Source organism: Argopecten irradians, chromosome 13, assembly GCF_041381155.1.
Source record: "Argopecten irradians isolate NY chromosome 13, Ai_NY, whole genome shotgun sequence".
In the NCBI taxonomy this organism is placed as follows: Eukaryota; Metazoa; Mollusca; class Bivalvia; order Pectinida; family Pectinidae; genus Argopecten; species Argopecten irradians.
Genome location: NC_091146.1, coordinates 28,639,474 through 28,653,157, shown reverse-complemented (window position 1 = coordinate 28,653,157; position 13,684 = coordinate 28,639,474). Strand labels below are relative to the sequence as shown.

The following is a 13,684-nucleotide window of genomic DNA, read 5'->3' as shown; positions in this document are numbered from 1 at the left end:
TACGACATGGTTTCACGGAAGTAGTCATACAATATGTAATCAAGTAAAAATATGCGTTGTACGACAACTCGCCCCAAATAAAATCTACTAAGTCGGCCCTGATACCGTTACTGAGTTAATTATAAGTAGGGCAACACGCACCTGTACAGCACTAAGATGCCGATACCATGCACAAATATCTCATAAAGGAGATCTACTTATATATATGTACATGTTTATATTCAGAGACATAATTTATGTATGAAATAACATGTAATAAATGTTTCCAATACGGCTACGTGTAGCCAGACGCTTCTATAGATGGCTAGTCACCATGCGTTTATTATGAATACCTGTGTCACCATGGGCGTTTTCGTTTATTTGGAACAACCGGTTTGACCCTTTGTGAAAGTCATAGAACCCCTAACAGACCCACAGTTTTGATACTGGCACATGAAGTCTTTGTCAAAGATCGTCTGAAAACAATATAAAATCGCCAGACCCGGCTTTTATTCACGGTATTTAATTAGCTTACACATGTAGGTAGGTCCAACCATGCCAGTCAAACCGTATAACTGAGATCGACCATAGAATTCAATATGGCTGCCATACTCAAGTTTATATATTGTGCTGTGGTTTACAGTCGGCATGGTGAGTGGTTATAGAGTTTAATAGATTTAATTGTTCATGTATTACGTTTCTTCCTACATGTACTTGCTACTAAAATACACTAAGTGGTATGGCTATTGTTGATCTGTCTATACTCTATAAATATAACTTACGTAACGTCGATATCGCCATCGATACAGTAAATAGTACACGTATACATATAGTGATCCGTAGGTCGTGGTCACGGTACTTTTCTTATCATGTGTACATGTACAGGTCACAGTATAGGGCAATTGATCTACAAAAGTACTACATTGTATGTATGGGGGAATTAATTTACAAAAGTACTACATTGTATGTATGGGGGAATTAATTTACAAAAGTACTACATTGTATGTATGGGGGAATTAATTTACAAAAGTACTACATTGTATAATGCATGCATGTATTATGGTATACTATATGTTTTAGTGTATGTACAAAGTACTACATTGTATGTATGGGGGAATTAATTTACAAAAGTACTACACTGTATAATGCATGCATGTATATGTACAGATGTATGGGGGGGAATTAATTTACAAAAGTACTAAATGTACTACACTGTTCAATGCATGTACATGTACAGATTTATGGGGAATTAATTTATAAAAGTACTACACTGTACAATGCATGTACATGTACAGATGTATGGGGAATTAATTTATAAAAGTCTACAAAGTGTGCATGTACAATGTATGGGGAAATGTATATACATGTAAGTAATGGGGAATTAATTATAAAATTACAATATGTACATGTACGGGTATGGGGAAATAATATACAATGTAATAGTACATGTACAGGGGTATGGGGAAATAATATACAATGTAATAGTACATGTACAGGGGTATGGGGAAATAATATACAATGTAATAGTACATGTACATGTACAGGGGTATGGGGGATTGAATTATAAAAGTGCTACAATCAGAATATATGAAGTGCATGTACAATGTTGCACAACGTAGAATTAATAATTATTACCTCCCATAAGCTTGTATTATGCGCATAACTGACCATAAACTTTTCAAATTTTGAACTTTTTCTCAAGTTCTATTAGTGCAATTTGGCTGAAACTTGACAGCAATGATCCAGACATGGTATTGATAAAATATTTTTATTCATAGGATTTATCCAGAATCCAAGATGGCCGTAACAGCCGCCATCAACATTTTTAACTTCTTCTCAACTTCTATTGTTGAATATGCTTTAAATGATCCTGACAAAGTGTTGTCATCTTTTAGGGGTGATCTGAAATCCAAGATGGCGACCACAGCAATTGCCATCTTGAAAACACATTTAAATGATTTTGATCTTCTTGTTAAGTTCTACCAATGTGATTTGGTTGAAACTGGCTTGAAATGATACTGACATGATGCAGACCAAGCGTTGTTATTTTACAGGTCAATCCGCTACAGTCGCCATCTTGAAAACACATTTTGAACTTCTCAAGTTTTATCTGTGCAATTTGGCTGAAACTAGCCTGAAATGATCCTGACTTGGTCATGTCAAAGTGTTGTTTTTTGTCGGGTTGATCTGAAATCTAAGAATGACACCACAACCACCATCTTTAAAACACATTTTGAATTTCCTCTCAAGTGTGAATTCGCTGAAACTTGCCTTAAACAATCGTGATAAGATCTTGACAAAGTGTTGTTACAACTCTGGTTGATCCCAAATCAGATTGACCACAATGATACCATATCTAATTATGTTCCTATTCGAATATTGCCAAGGTAGTCCGCATGACCGTTAAGGCCCTTAGGCCCCTGCAGGTTTATTACATTTTCACATACAATTTACATTTATATGTGTTACCGTAGAAGTGCTTCACTCTTTTGGGCATAAAGGGCTGCATCCTTTTTATTTTTGTAAAGAAAAAGTATTTTTCACAAATGTTGTGAAGCTGCATTGTAGATATTATGTATACCAGTATGATATAGGGTACTGAAATTTTGGTTGGTGTTCCATTTGCTGTGGTCAATTTACGATCAAGTGTGAAATTCATGCAAGAGAGGGCTAATTAAGTAATATAGTTGAAAATGGAATCTGATTGGAGAATAATTACTATAAATTATTTTCATTTTTTTTAACTGCAGATGGTGAACAAAACTGAAATGACCAGCAAAGGAAATTGATATGAAATGGGGAACAGTTGTGTCTACTTGCTATAGTTAGTAGTAGGATAACCAATTACATTGGAGGATAAAAGTAACGGAGTCGTCCATTCATGATCAGATTTGGAGAGTGAGACCAGTATGGCGGATGTACAGTCTGTCGCTGACCTGCCGGGGGATAGGGCTGTAATGCATAGTATGTATCTGCAGTTAAAAAAGGAATGGGACCAATGGTCGCAAGATAATGAATCGGGTATCTCTTGTGGTTTATCACCGTCGAGCTCAACTGAGCCTGACTCTCAGTTTGATCAGCATATGAACATGTTAGTGACCAATATTTCCCAGCAACGATCTGATACCATCAAACAAACTGATGCTAAGGATGAAACAAAGCGTGGAGAATCTATTCAAGAGGATCATGCTGAGAATGGTAATTTTGATCTGTTTCATCCAAAATGTCACTATTATACCTGGCCCAGATTTCTCTATACAAACTCCAGTCAAAAACTGACTAAAGTCAAACATTTTGATAAGTAAGTTACATTTAAGTTTTGTTTCTTATAATTTTCATTATCACAAACTCTCATAAAACATACAATGTGTTGATATGGATGCTTATATATGATGGTTTAGATCCATGAAAGCACTAAAATACTATTGACATAGCAGTAAATGTCGAATGAAATATCGCATGTTTTGAAAGAACCGCCACAGTCAACATCATGTTTTAAAATATCGGGTAATATCGGAAAACTGAGTTGCATCACGTGACCGACATTGGCGATACTCATATAGATCAGAACCTCCCGAGCCGTATCACGTGGTCAATATCGGCAATACCCGTACAGATCTTAATAGATAGGAACGGTTCAGATACTTCCGAGCTATTTTGTACACATTAGATATCAATATTTTAATTTAATTGTTTAATAACTTTGCGAATACAAACTTTACAAAAGTCGGTAAATATCGAAAAGTTAAAACTTAGAGAGGCGGAGAAAAATATGTAGAACACTCTTAATACTTTTTCTAGGGCAAAATACAATAAGTCGCAGACCATACAACTATAAGAGATAAACTTTTGTTTTCTTTTAACATCAGTTTGCCTTTTTGTTTCGATAAATCAGACCCAGTACTGTAAATCCAAGTGAATTAGGCCATAGAACACAGATATTTGTGTTTTAGAATTAGGGTAACACATCTAGTGCCAGACCCTATGGAATTAGTGCCTACCAAAACCTTCCTATCAGATATGCTGTTTATCATTGAAGTGAACAGTCGGGCAAAGAAAACCAGTCTAAATGCGTGCATTGGCCATCCAAAAGTTCTCACATATTAATACGACGGTCAAGTTCTGCTTAGTTTCCCAGTTCTGACCATTAAAGTAAAGAAAAGGTGAAAGCATTGAAAGCGAGGAAATGTAACCACGGACATAGTGAGCCGGGAGGATGTTTTAGAATTTCCAGACTTTAAATTAATTTCTTCGTACGCTGACAGATTTTGACGAGAGATTTTATTTTTCCATTTCATAAGAAATTATACTGGATACATTCACACCGTTTTTACCGACTTTAGCCATCCTTGCCCGACTGTTCACTTTAAGGAATTTAATAAAATAAATAACAACTGTATAATTCCAAAATTGTTTTGCACAAAATTAGGATTTATGGTACAGTGTCTGGGGATAAAAATTACCAAGAATACTCTTTGAATTTAATACATGGTCTTTATATATATATATAAAACAATTAACCTTCCGTTACGACCCCAGACTAAACTGTTCAGATTGCAAATTTATATGGACCCTAACAATATGTCAATGTAGAGATACCAAACCAATGATCAGTCCCGCCATCTGCTTATTGTGACTTCATATTTTAATGTGATTTTCAGTCATCATAATCAGTGAAATAAAGATTAATTGATGGTTAATTTATCAAATTCAATGTAATTTTTCTTTTGAAACCCCAGTATAGGGTTGGATTTGGAGTTTCTACATATATGTATAATGCATGCAGTCAAAACTTTTTGACTAGAATCGTGTTGTCTGTCCGTCTGTCTTTGTCCGGTGAACCCCTCTTAAACTACAGATTTTAATGAAATTTGGTGCACAGAATCCTGACATATAGGGGAGTTGAGTCAACTATAAAAGTTCTGCAATGTCCCCTATTATGGAGTTATTGCTGAATGTTTGCTGCGGGGTATAAGTCATCCTCTCTAGTGCTAGTTCTAGTTAAGGACTGGAGATCAAATCTAAGACATTGAAAATGAATTTTTTCTTCCATTCAATCCATCTCTATATTCATCAGATCCTTTGTTGTATTCATTACAGTAAACAGTGATGTTTCAGCTCCAGACAAGATGGCCGCCAACTGTATTGCTACCAACACAAATTCATCAAAAAAGCAGTTCAAATGTAAATATTGTGACAAGTGGTTCCAGACGAACGAGAATTTACTGGTGCATAGCAAAACGCATGATGGAGAAAACCCTTTCACATGTGGTATATGTTCGTCGCAATTTACATCATCAAAGAATCTAGGGAACCACATGCAGTGCCACAAAGGGAAGTGTTTTGTCTGTGATGTATGTGGCAAAACGTTTACTATCGCTGTATATTATCATAGACACGTACTCGCACATACAAGGCAACCGAAATGTGATTTGTGTGGGAAAGTTTTGAAAACTGAGAAAAGTTTAATGACGCACATGAAGACGCATAGAAACGAACGTCCACACAAATGCGAGCTCTGTGGTAAGGCTTTCAATCAAGCAGTCGGTTTGCGTCGACATAATCTTATACATACCGGGGAACGTCCGTATAAATGCGATATCTGCGAAAGGGAATTCAGCGATCAGGCGACACTTTCAAATCATAAAAGAACACACACTGGTGAAAAACCGTTCGGATGTGATATTTGTGGAAAACATTTCAGTCAGAAGGGACAGGTACAAATTCATCGTAAAATACATTCTAAAAATAGAGAGAGACCGTACAAATGTGAGTTTTGTGGGAAAACTTCAACATGTGCCGGGAGCTTACAAAAGCATCTTAGGATCCACACAGGAGAGAGACCTTTTAGCTGCGATATTTGTGGGAAGGGGTTTACCGAGATTGGCTCAGTGAATAAACATAAACGAATACACACGGGTGAAAAACCGTTTACGTGTCATATCTGTGGTAAAAAATTTAGTGAATCGGGATCTGTGAAAAAACATATTCGAGTTCACACAGGTGAAAAACCGTATCTCTGTGATATTTGTGGAAAAGCTTTCACCGAGACCAGCGGATTAAGAGCTCATCGTATGACACACACAGGGGACAAACCGTACAGTTGTGGATTCTGCGGCGAAAGTTTCATTCAGGCCGGAAACCTACATAATCACCTGTTAAAACATGTTACTGTAGATGGGGTTAACAAAACTTACACTGGGGAACTAGGCCATGCTGATTCTATTGTACCTGATAAAGTTAAGTAAAAGGCCCACTACCTTTCCGTAAAACATTAAGGTTTCTTAAAACAGTAATAACATAAAGAATATGTCAACCGTCTAAGGTGAAGTGACAGCACCAGAAAATGCAATATTCCTTATGTTATGTATGTAAATAGGGTTTTACTGGTTTAATGTCGTTTTAACAGCCGGGTTCATGTAAGGAAGTGTCAGGTTTGTTTGTGGAGGAAAGCCGGAGTACCCGGAGAAAAACCACTGACCAGCGGTCAGTACCTGGCAAATCCCCCACACTGAATTCGAACTAGTGACCCAGGGATCGAGTGCCTTTGTTAATATGGCAAGATATTTTAACCAATCGGCCACTGTGCCCCATGTTTGTTAATAGTGATGATTTAATTTGCTATTTTGCCATCTCAGCACAGTGATAGGCAATTAACACGTGGTAATTAGGATGATGATGGGGAACAAGATAACAAGCATTTTGAAAATGAACTAGAGAATGCATTGGTTTATTTTAGCTACTAACTTTTGTGACTACAAAATTTCCAATCTTGTTTTACATTCTCATTTTAAAATTCTAACAAAAAAGGGAAATAAGAAAGGAAGTGGACCTCGTTAGAATTCTTGTTTCTCCAATACTTAGAATTCAGCTACAATGTTTCTTGTAATTTTACGAATATACATCTCTCATGTATGCTCAACTTTAAATATGCAGTTATCTGCTCTTGGTTTTTTGATGGACTTGCATGCTTCAGTGATACAGTACTATAAACAGGACAAGAGTTCCACTATACAAGAAGACCAAACATGACTATACCGCAGTATCACAAAATATGCACCACGCACTTCATACACGCTACACACTGCATACATAGGAGGTCGTCCTTCCATGACAGTGGCTGATAATAGGACATATTTAATCAATCAAACGAAGTGTAGCATCACCAGAAAGTTGTAACATTCTACATTACCACAGTCTTACCTGTTCCTGGTTAGTAGCGGTATGACCTTGACTCGAGTAACATTCCTGAAAGTCTGTTTCATGTGACTTCTAGGGTATGGTTTGGAGTGAAGCTGGCTGTACCTAAGACAGGTTTTACAGAAATATGGATCTTGGAATTTATTTCACATTCAGTGTCATATATTTCTATGTTAGAACCCTGATGTAATGCTGTCTTACAATCTTGCATTTGTTGTTGAGTTGTTTGTTGAACATCTCCAGGTCGTCTTTGCAATTCTGTATGGAAATGGCAGGGGCGTTGGCGTACATCTCTTAAATTGTTGTTTTTGTTGTTAATATTATATCTCCAGGCCTATGTTTTGTATTTCTATATGAGACTGGCTGGAACGTTGCATTTCTGAAGTTGCTTGCCGTACATCTCCAGGGCTTGTTAATATATCTGTATTAGACTGGCAGGATTGTTTGAGTTGTTCGTCGTACATCTCCAGGTCCTGTTTATACCAGCAGCTTGATGTTGTCTTCTTTCATGTTTTGATATAGAGAGAGTGTCTAATCAGTAAAATTCCTGTTATGAATTTTCTGTTTGCATCTTCAATTGATGTGATAAGTTCTCAAATATTCTATCGTTTTCTTCCAGTAGCGTATCTAGTCCAATCTGCACAACATCGTTTTGTTCTGTTCTGTCAATAAAAATAAATTGTGGAAACGCACATTTGTTAAATCAAATCCTGACATGTTTTGCAAAATATAATTCCAGGTGTCTTCCTTCGATGTATGATGACAAACATTTGCAACAGAGTGCAGAAGTCTTGGTTCTGTGTATTCCTTTGTACAGATGAAACATCTGTATTCATGTATCGCTACAGCTTCTGCCATATCTGTCTCTCAAAAGTCGTTCCAAATGTTCAGGTGGAATGCAAGAAATTATAAAATATGAATAAGTTAATCTTTGCATGGTATCTTTCTTTGAATCTTTTAAAGGAAATCCGAATGAAAAAGGAAATCACTCAATATATAGTGGGCCATTGTGAATGTTCAGCCGACTCAAAAATTATCAAGTTTATTTCCACCTTAATCGTACACTTTGTTTCATGCCGTGAGACATAATCATATTTTTAATTATCTCAAAGAAATTGGTATTTTAGATAAAATATGAACGTTTTTCTCGTCATATCATCGTATCAGCTCAACATTTCATCGTTTCATCAACATTTTGCATGAGTTTTCTCGTGTGTTTTAGCCAAAACTATTTTATCACATGCAAACCTTTTTTATCAAAAAAACGTTTACAATCTGTGTTTTAATCCTTACTTGCCTTTTCTTACCCTGATCTTTTATCCTAATATTAATGCCTGACTTGTAGTTTGGCCCTAAATGACCTTAGTTGTCGATGGGCCGTAAAACTCAAACAAACAAACAAAAATAATCGACAACTCAACACGAATATACCACAGCCTCTCAAGACACACCACGCACTTCATACACGCTGCACACCGCATACATGGGAGGCCGTCCTTACATGACCATAGCTGCTAAAAGAACGTTAAAGTAATCAAACGAACAACCAATCTGTATTTGTGGGGGATGCTGTGGAGACAGGACACTGGTGAAATCACGAAAAAAAAAATTAGATACAAAACTATACCGGTATGTAATACATATTTGGCACTAATTAACTTTGTTATTCTTAATGTCTCGCTCGACACATGACACTGCCTCACTTTTGGCCTTCTGTTGAGAGCTCGCCCCAGTATTTCAATCAGATATATATGAGGTACTGAGTTCTCTACCCTGGCCGAGGCACTTGTAGGCTATAAAAGTAGTAGTGCTCCTGCTTAGCGCTCAGCATATAGGGAGCAGTGCGACTAGTTTGTCCATTGTCGGTATAATGTGACCGTCAGGGATGTATTGTTTGGTGTCTTCGGTGGCATGCTTATTTATATATCACTATAAAAGAGTTCCACTATACAAGAACACAACACAGATATACTTTAGTCTCCCGAAACACCAAAAGTACCGCACATTTCATACACGTTACACACCGCATACATGGGAAACTGTCCTTGTCCTGTCACATGATAATGTCCGAAATTATACGTTTCTTCTTTTGATCTTCCTGACACTTTTCACCTGTAAAACTTTTTTTGGAAGTGACTTGAACTACCTGCAGAATGATCTGTGACAGGAGAACTACCTAGAAAACAAGAAACATATGATTCTCAGATTCATAACATTTCAGTACATGAACATGTTTTGTATGTATACCAGTAACATAAAAATGTCCGAAGTAATAGGTTCCTTCTTTTGAACTTCCCGACACTTTTCATCTGTGAAATTTTGGGAGTGACTTGAGCTTGCTGCAGAATGATCTGTGACAGGAGCACAACCTAGAAAACAAGAAACATATGATTCTCAGATTCATAACATTTCAGTACATGAACATGTTTTGTATGTATACCAGTAACATAAAAATGTCCGAAGTAATAGGTTCCTTCTTTTGAACTTCCAGACACTTTTCATCTGTGAAATTTTGGGAGTGACTTGAGCTAGCTGCAGAATGATCTGTGACAGGAAAACTACCTAGAAAACAAGAAACATATGATTCTCAGATTCATAACATTTCAGTACATGAACATGTTTTGTATGTATACCAGTAACATAAAAATGTCCGAAGTAATAGGTTCCTTCTTTTGAACTTCCCGACACTTTTCATCTGTGAAATTTTGGGAGTGACTTGAGCTTGCTGCAGAATGATCTGTGACAGGAGCACAACCTAGAAAACAAGAAACATGATTCTCAGATTCATAACATTTCAGTACATGAACATGTTTTTAGCCCACCATCATCAGATGGTGGGCTATTCAAATCGCCTTTCGTCCGTGGTCCGTCGTCCGTCCGTCCGTCCGTCCTTCCGTCCGTCCGTCCGTCCGTCCGTTAACAATTCTTGTTACCGCTATTTCTCAGAAAGTAGAGAAGGGATCTTTCTCAAATTTCACATGCAGGTTCCCCTAGGGCCCTAGTTGTGCATATTGCATTTTGGGATCAATCGGTCAACAAGATGGCCGACTGGCGGCTATCTTGGATTTTGATAGTTAAAGTTTGTTACCGCTATTTCTCAGAAATAACTAAAGGGATCTTTCTCAAATTTTACATGTAGGTTCCCCTAGGGCCCTAGTTGTGCATATTGCATTTTGGGACCAATCGGTCAACAAGATGGCCGACTGGCGGCCATCTTGGATTTTGATAGTTAAAGTTTGTTACCGCTATTTCTCAGAAAGTACTTAAGGGATCTTTCTCAAATTTCATATGTAGGTTTCCCTAGGGGCCTAGTTGTGCATATTGCATTTTGGGACCAATCGGTCAACAAGATGGCCGACTGGCGGCCATCTTGGATTTTGATAGTTAAAGTTTGTTACCGCTATTTCCCAGAAAGTACTGAAGGGATCTTTCTCAAATTTCATATGTAGGTTTCCCTAGGGGCCTAGTTGTGCATATTGCATTTTGGGACCAATCGGTCAACAAGATAGCCGACTGGCGGCCATCTTGGATTTTGATAGTTAAAGTTTGTTACCGCTATTTCTCAGAAAGTACTTAAGGGATCTTTCTCAAATTTCATATGTAGGTTTCCCTAGGGCCCTAGTTGTGCATATTGCATTTTGGGACCAATCGGTCAACAATGATGGCCGACTGGCGGCCATCTTGGATTTTGATAGTTAAAGTTTGTTACCGCTATTTCTCAGAAAGTAGAGAAGGGATCTTTCTCAAATTTCACATGCAGGTTCCCCTAGGGCCCTAGTTGTGCATATTGCATTTTGGGATCAATCGGTCAACAAGATGGCCGACTGGCGGCCATCTTGGATTTTGATAGTTAAAGTTTGTTACCGCTATTTCTCAGAAAGTACTAAAGGGATCTTTCTCAAATTTCATATATAGGTTCCCCTAGGGCCTTAGTTGTGCATATTGCATTTTGGGACCGATCGGTCAACAAGATGGCCGACAGGTGGCCATCTTGGATTTTGATAGTTAAAGTTTGTTACCGCTATTTCTCAAAAAGTACTGCAGGGATCTTTCTCAAATTTCATATATAGGTTCCCCTAGGGCCTTAGTTGTGCATATTGCATTTTGGGACCGATCGGTCAACAAGATGGCCGACAGGTGGCCATCTTGGATTTTGACAGTTAAAGTTTGTTACCACTATTACTCAAAAAGTACTGAAGGGATCTTTCTCAAATTTCATATATAGGTTTCCCTAGGGCCCTAGTTGTGCATATTGCATTTTGGAACCGATCGGTCAACAAGATGGCTTGGATTTTGATAGTTAAAGTTTGTTACCGCTATTTCACAAAAAGTAGTGAAGGTATCGTTTACAAATTTCATATGAAGGTTCCCCAAGGACCCTAGTTGTGCATATTGTTAATTGGGACCGATCGGTAAACAAGATGGCCGACCGACGGCCATATTGGATTTTGATTGTTAAAGTTTGTTACCGCTATTTCTCAGAAAGTACTCAAGGGATCTTTCTCAAATTTTATGTGTAGGTTCCCCTTGTACCCTAGTTGTGCATAGTACCTTTTAGGACTGATGCATTTAAATGCCTTTCGGGACTGATCGGTAAACAAGATGGCCAACCGGCCGCCATCTTAGATTTCATTGTTGAAGTTTGTTACCAGGCCAACCGGCCGCCATCTTAGATTTCATTGTTGAAGTTTGTTACCACTATTTCTTAAAAAGTACTATAGCGATCTGTCTCAAATTTTATATGTCATGTGTTTGAAAAAGTTTGAAAAGCAGGGAAAAGATCCCTCTTTCCATTGTCAGACATAGATCTTTCTTTGGTGGGCGCCAAGATCCCTCTGGGATCTCTTGTTTATGTATACCAGTAACATAAAAATGTCCGAAGTAGTAGGTTCCTTCTTTTGAACTTCCTGACACTTTTCATCTGTGAAATTTTGGGAGTGACTTGAGCTAGCTGCAGAATGATCTGTGACAGGAGAACTAAATAGAAAACAAGGAACATGGTTCTCAGATTCATAACATTTCAGTACATGAACATGTTTTGTATGTAGACCAGTAACATGATAATGTCCGAAGTAATAGGTTCCTTCTTTTGAACTTCCTGACACTTTTCATCTGTGAAATTTTGGGAGTGACTTGAGCTAGCTGCAGAATGATCTGTGACAGGAGCACAACCTAGAAAACAAGAAACATGATTCTCAGATTCATAACATTTCAGTACATGAACATGTTTTGTAGGTAGACCAACCAATTATATTATACCTTGCTTCTTCATTAACATTATGATTAACTTATCCTCTCAAGTTTAACTACAAATGGACGTCATGATATATCTTGATAGACATTTCCACCAACTGAGCGAATGTGAGAATGAGCTGTGAATGTGACGGGGGTCATCTCAAAAGTTAATCGCGTGATGTAAAGTTTGATATATGTGTGCTATCACAACCTCATTTCAATTGCTAATACTATACGTTTTACGTGTATTTACAAATCATTCAATGTAAATTTATACATAATGGCATAATACGGCCACGTAAGTTTATTAGTTTGTTTATTAATACATTTACACGGGTATGTGACTCGCGTAACAAGCACAAAATTAATCATACTTAAACTTTTATTTTATTTCTGTGTCTATAAATTGAAGAGAATTTTTCGTCATACGGCAAGAGCTGCACATATCTCAACAATGGGGGCTATCTCAATTAGGTATAAATTTCCGTGATTTTACTTACTGTAAAAGGCGATATATTAGAACCTGAACCTTATTATAAAAGACTTCTTCTTATTGTGTGCCACTACTATATTCTTTAATGTGTTGTATTGTGCCAATAGTCAGATGACCGTTATGCCCATGGACCTCTTGTTATAACTAACATTCATTGGAACAGCAAGCATACGTCATAGCCTCGTTGTCAGTATAATGTGACCGGGTGGGGTGTGTTGCTTGGTGTCTTCGGCAGCATGTTTCAGTGATATAGCACTATAAAAGGGCAACAGTTCCACTATACAAGAAGACGCAACATTAATATACCGCAGTCTCCTAAAACATGCACCCAGCACAACATACACGAAACATACATCATACATGGGAAGTGATCCTCACATGACCCTGGCACTTAATATGACGTTAATCAGTCAAACAAGCAAAATGGTCCTATGTATTATTTAGCTTCGTATTAAACTTGTTTGAAAATGTTTGAATAATTAGCGATATTTATGTAATCTAGGTTAGAGTTTGTCTTCAATGAATAAAACCTTTCCTTTAACGTTTAGTTCCGTTATCCATAAATCGTCTTCATCTATCATTTTCTTGGTTTCCTCAGTACAGATGAAACATCTGTATTTATATATCGGTACAGCTTCGGCCATATCTGTGGTCAGAAGTCGTTCCAAATGTCCAGCTGGCATGTAAAAATGAAATCCGAATAAAAAAGAAAATCACTCTATATATTGGCTCATTGTGAATGTTCATCTTAAAAATTCAGTTCATTTCAACTATACA

General features: G+C 37.3%; 1 protein-coding gene across 1 annotated transcript; it reads left to right on the top strand.

Annotated features, from left to right (window-relative positions):
* The first annotated feature begins 303 nt into the window (after nt 1–303).
* On the top strand, nt 304–11,219 carry LOC138305483 (zinc finger protein ZFP2-like). The gene is made up of 3 exons (XM_069245722.1): nt 304–630; nt 2,730–3,177; nt 5,080–11,219. The coding sequence occupies exons 2-3, from the start codon at nt 2,889–2,891 to the stop codon at nt 6,225–6,227; spliced, it is 1,437 nt and encodes a 478-aa protein (XP_069101823.1). The 5' UTR covers nt 304–630; nt 2,730–2,888; the 3' UTR covers nt 6,228–11,219.
* Nucleotides 11,220–13,684: the final 2,465 nt, after the last annotated feature.

Bases quoted from the DNA above. Each gene is read 5' to 3' on its own strand.
- LOC138305483 (XM_069245722.1), top strand. From the start codon at position 2,889: ATGGCGGATGTACAGTCTGTCGCTGACCTGCCGGGGGATAGGGCTGTA. The intron at 3,178-5,079 runs GTAATTTTGATC...TATTCATTACAG, and splicing joins AGAGGATCATGCTGAGAATG to TAAACAGTGATGTTTCAGCT.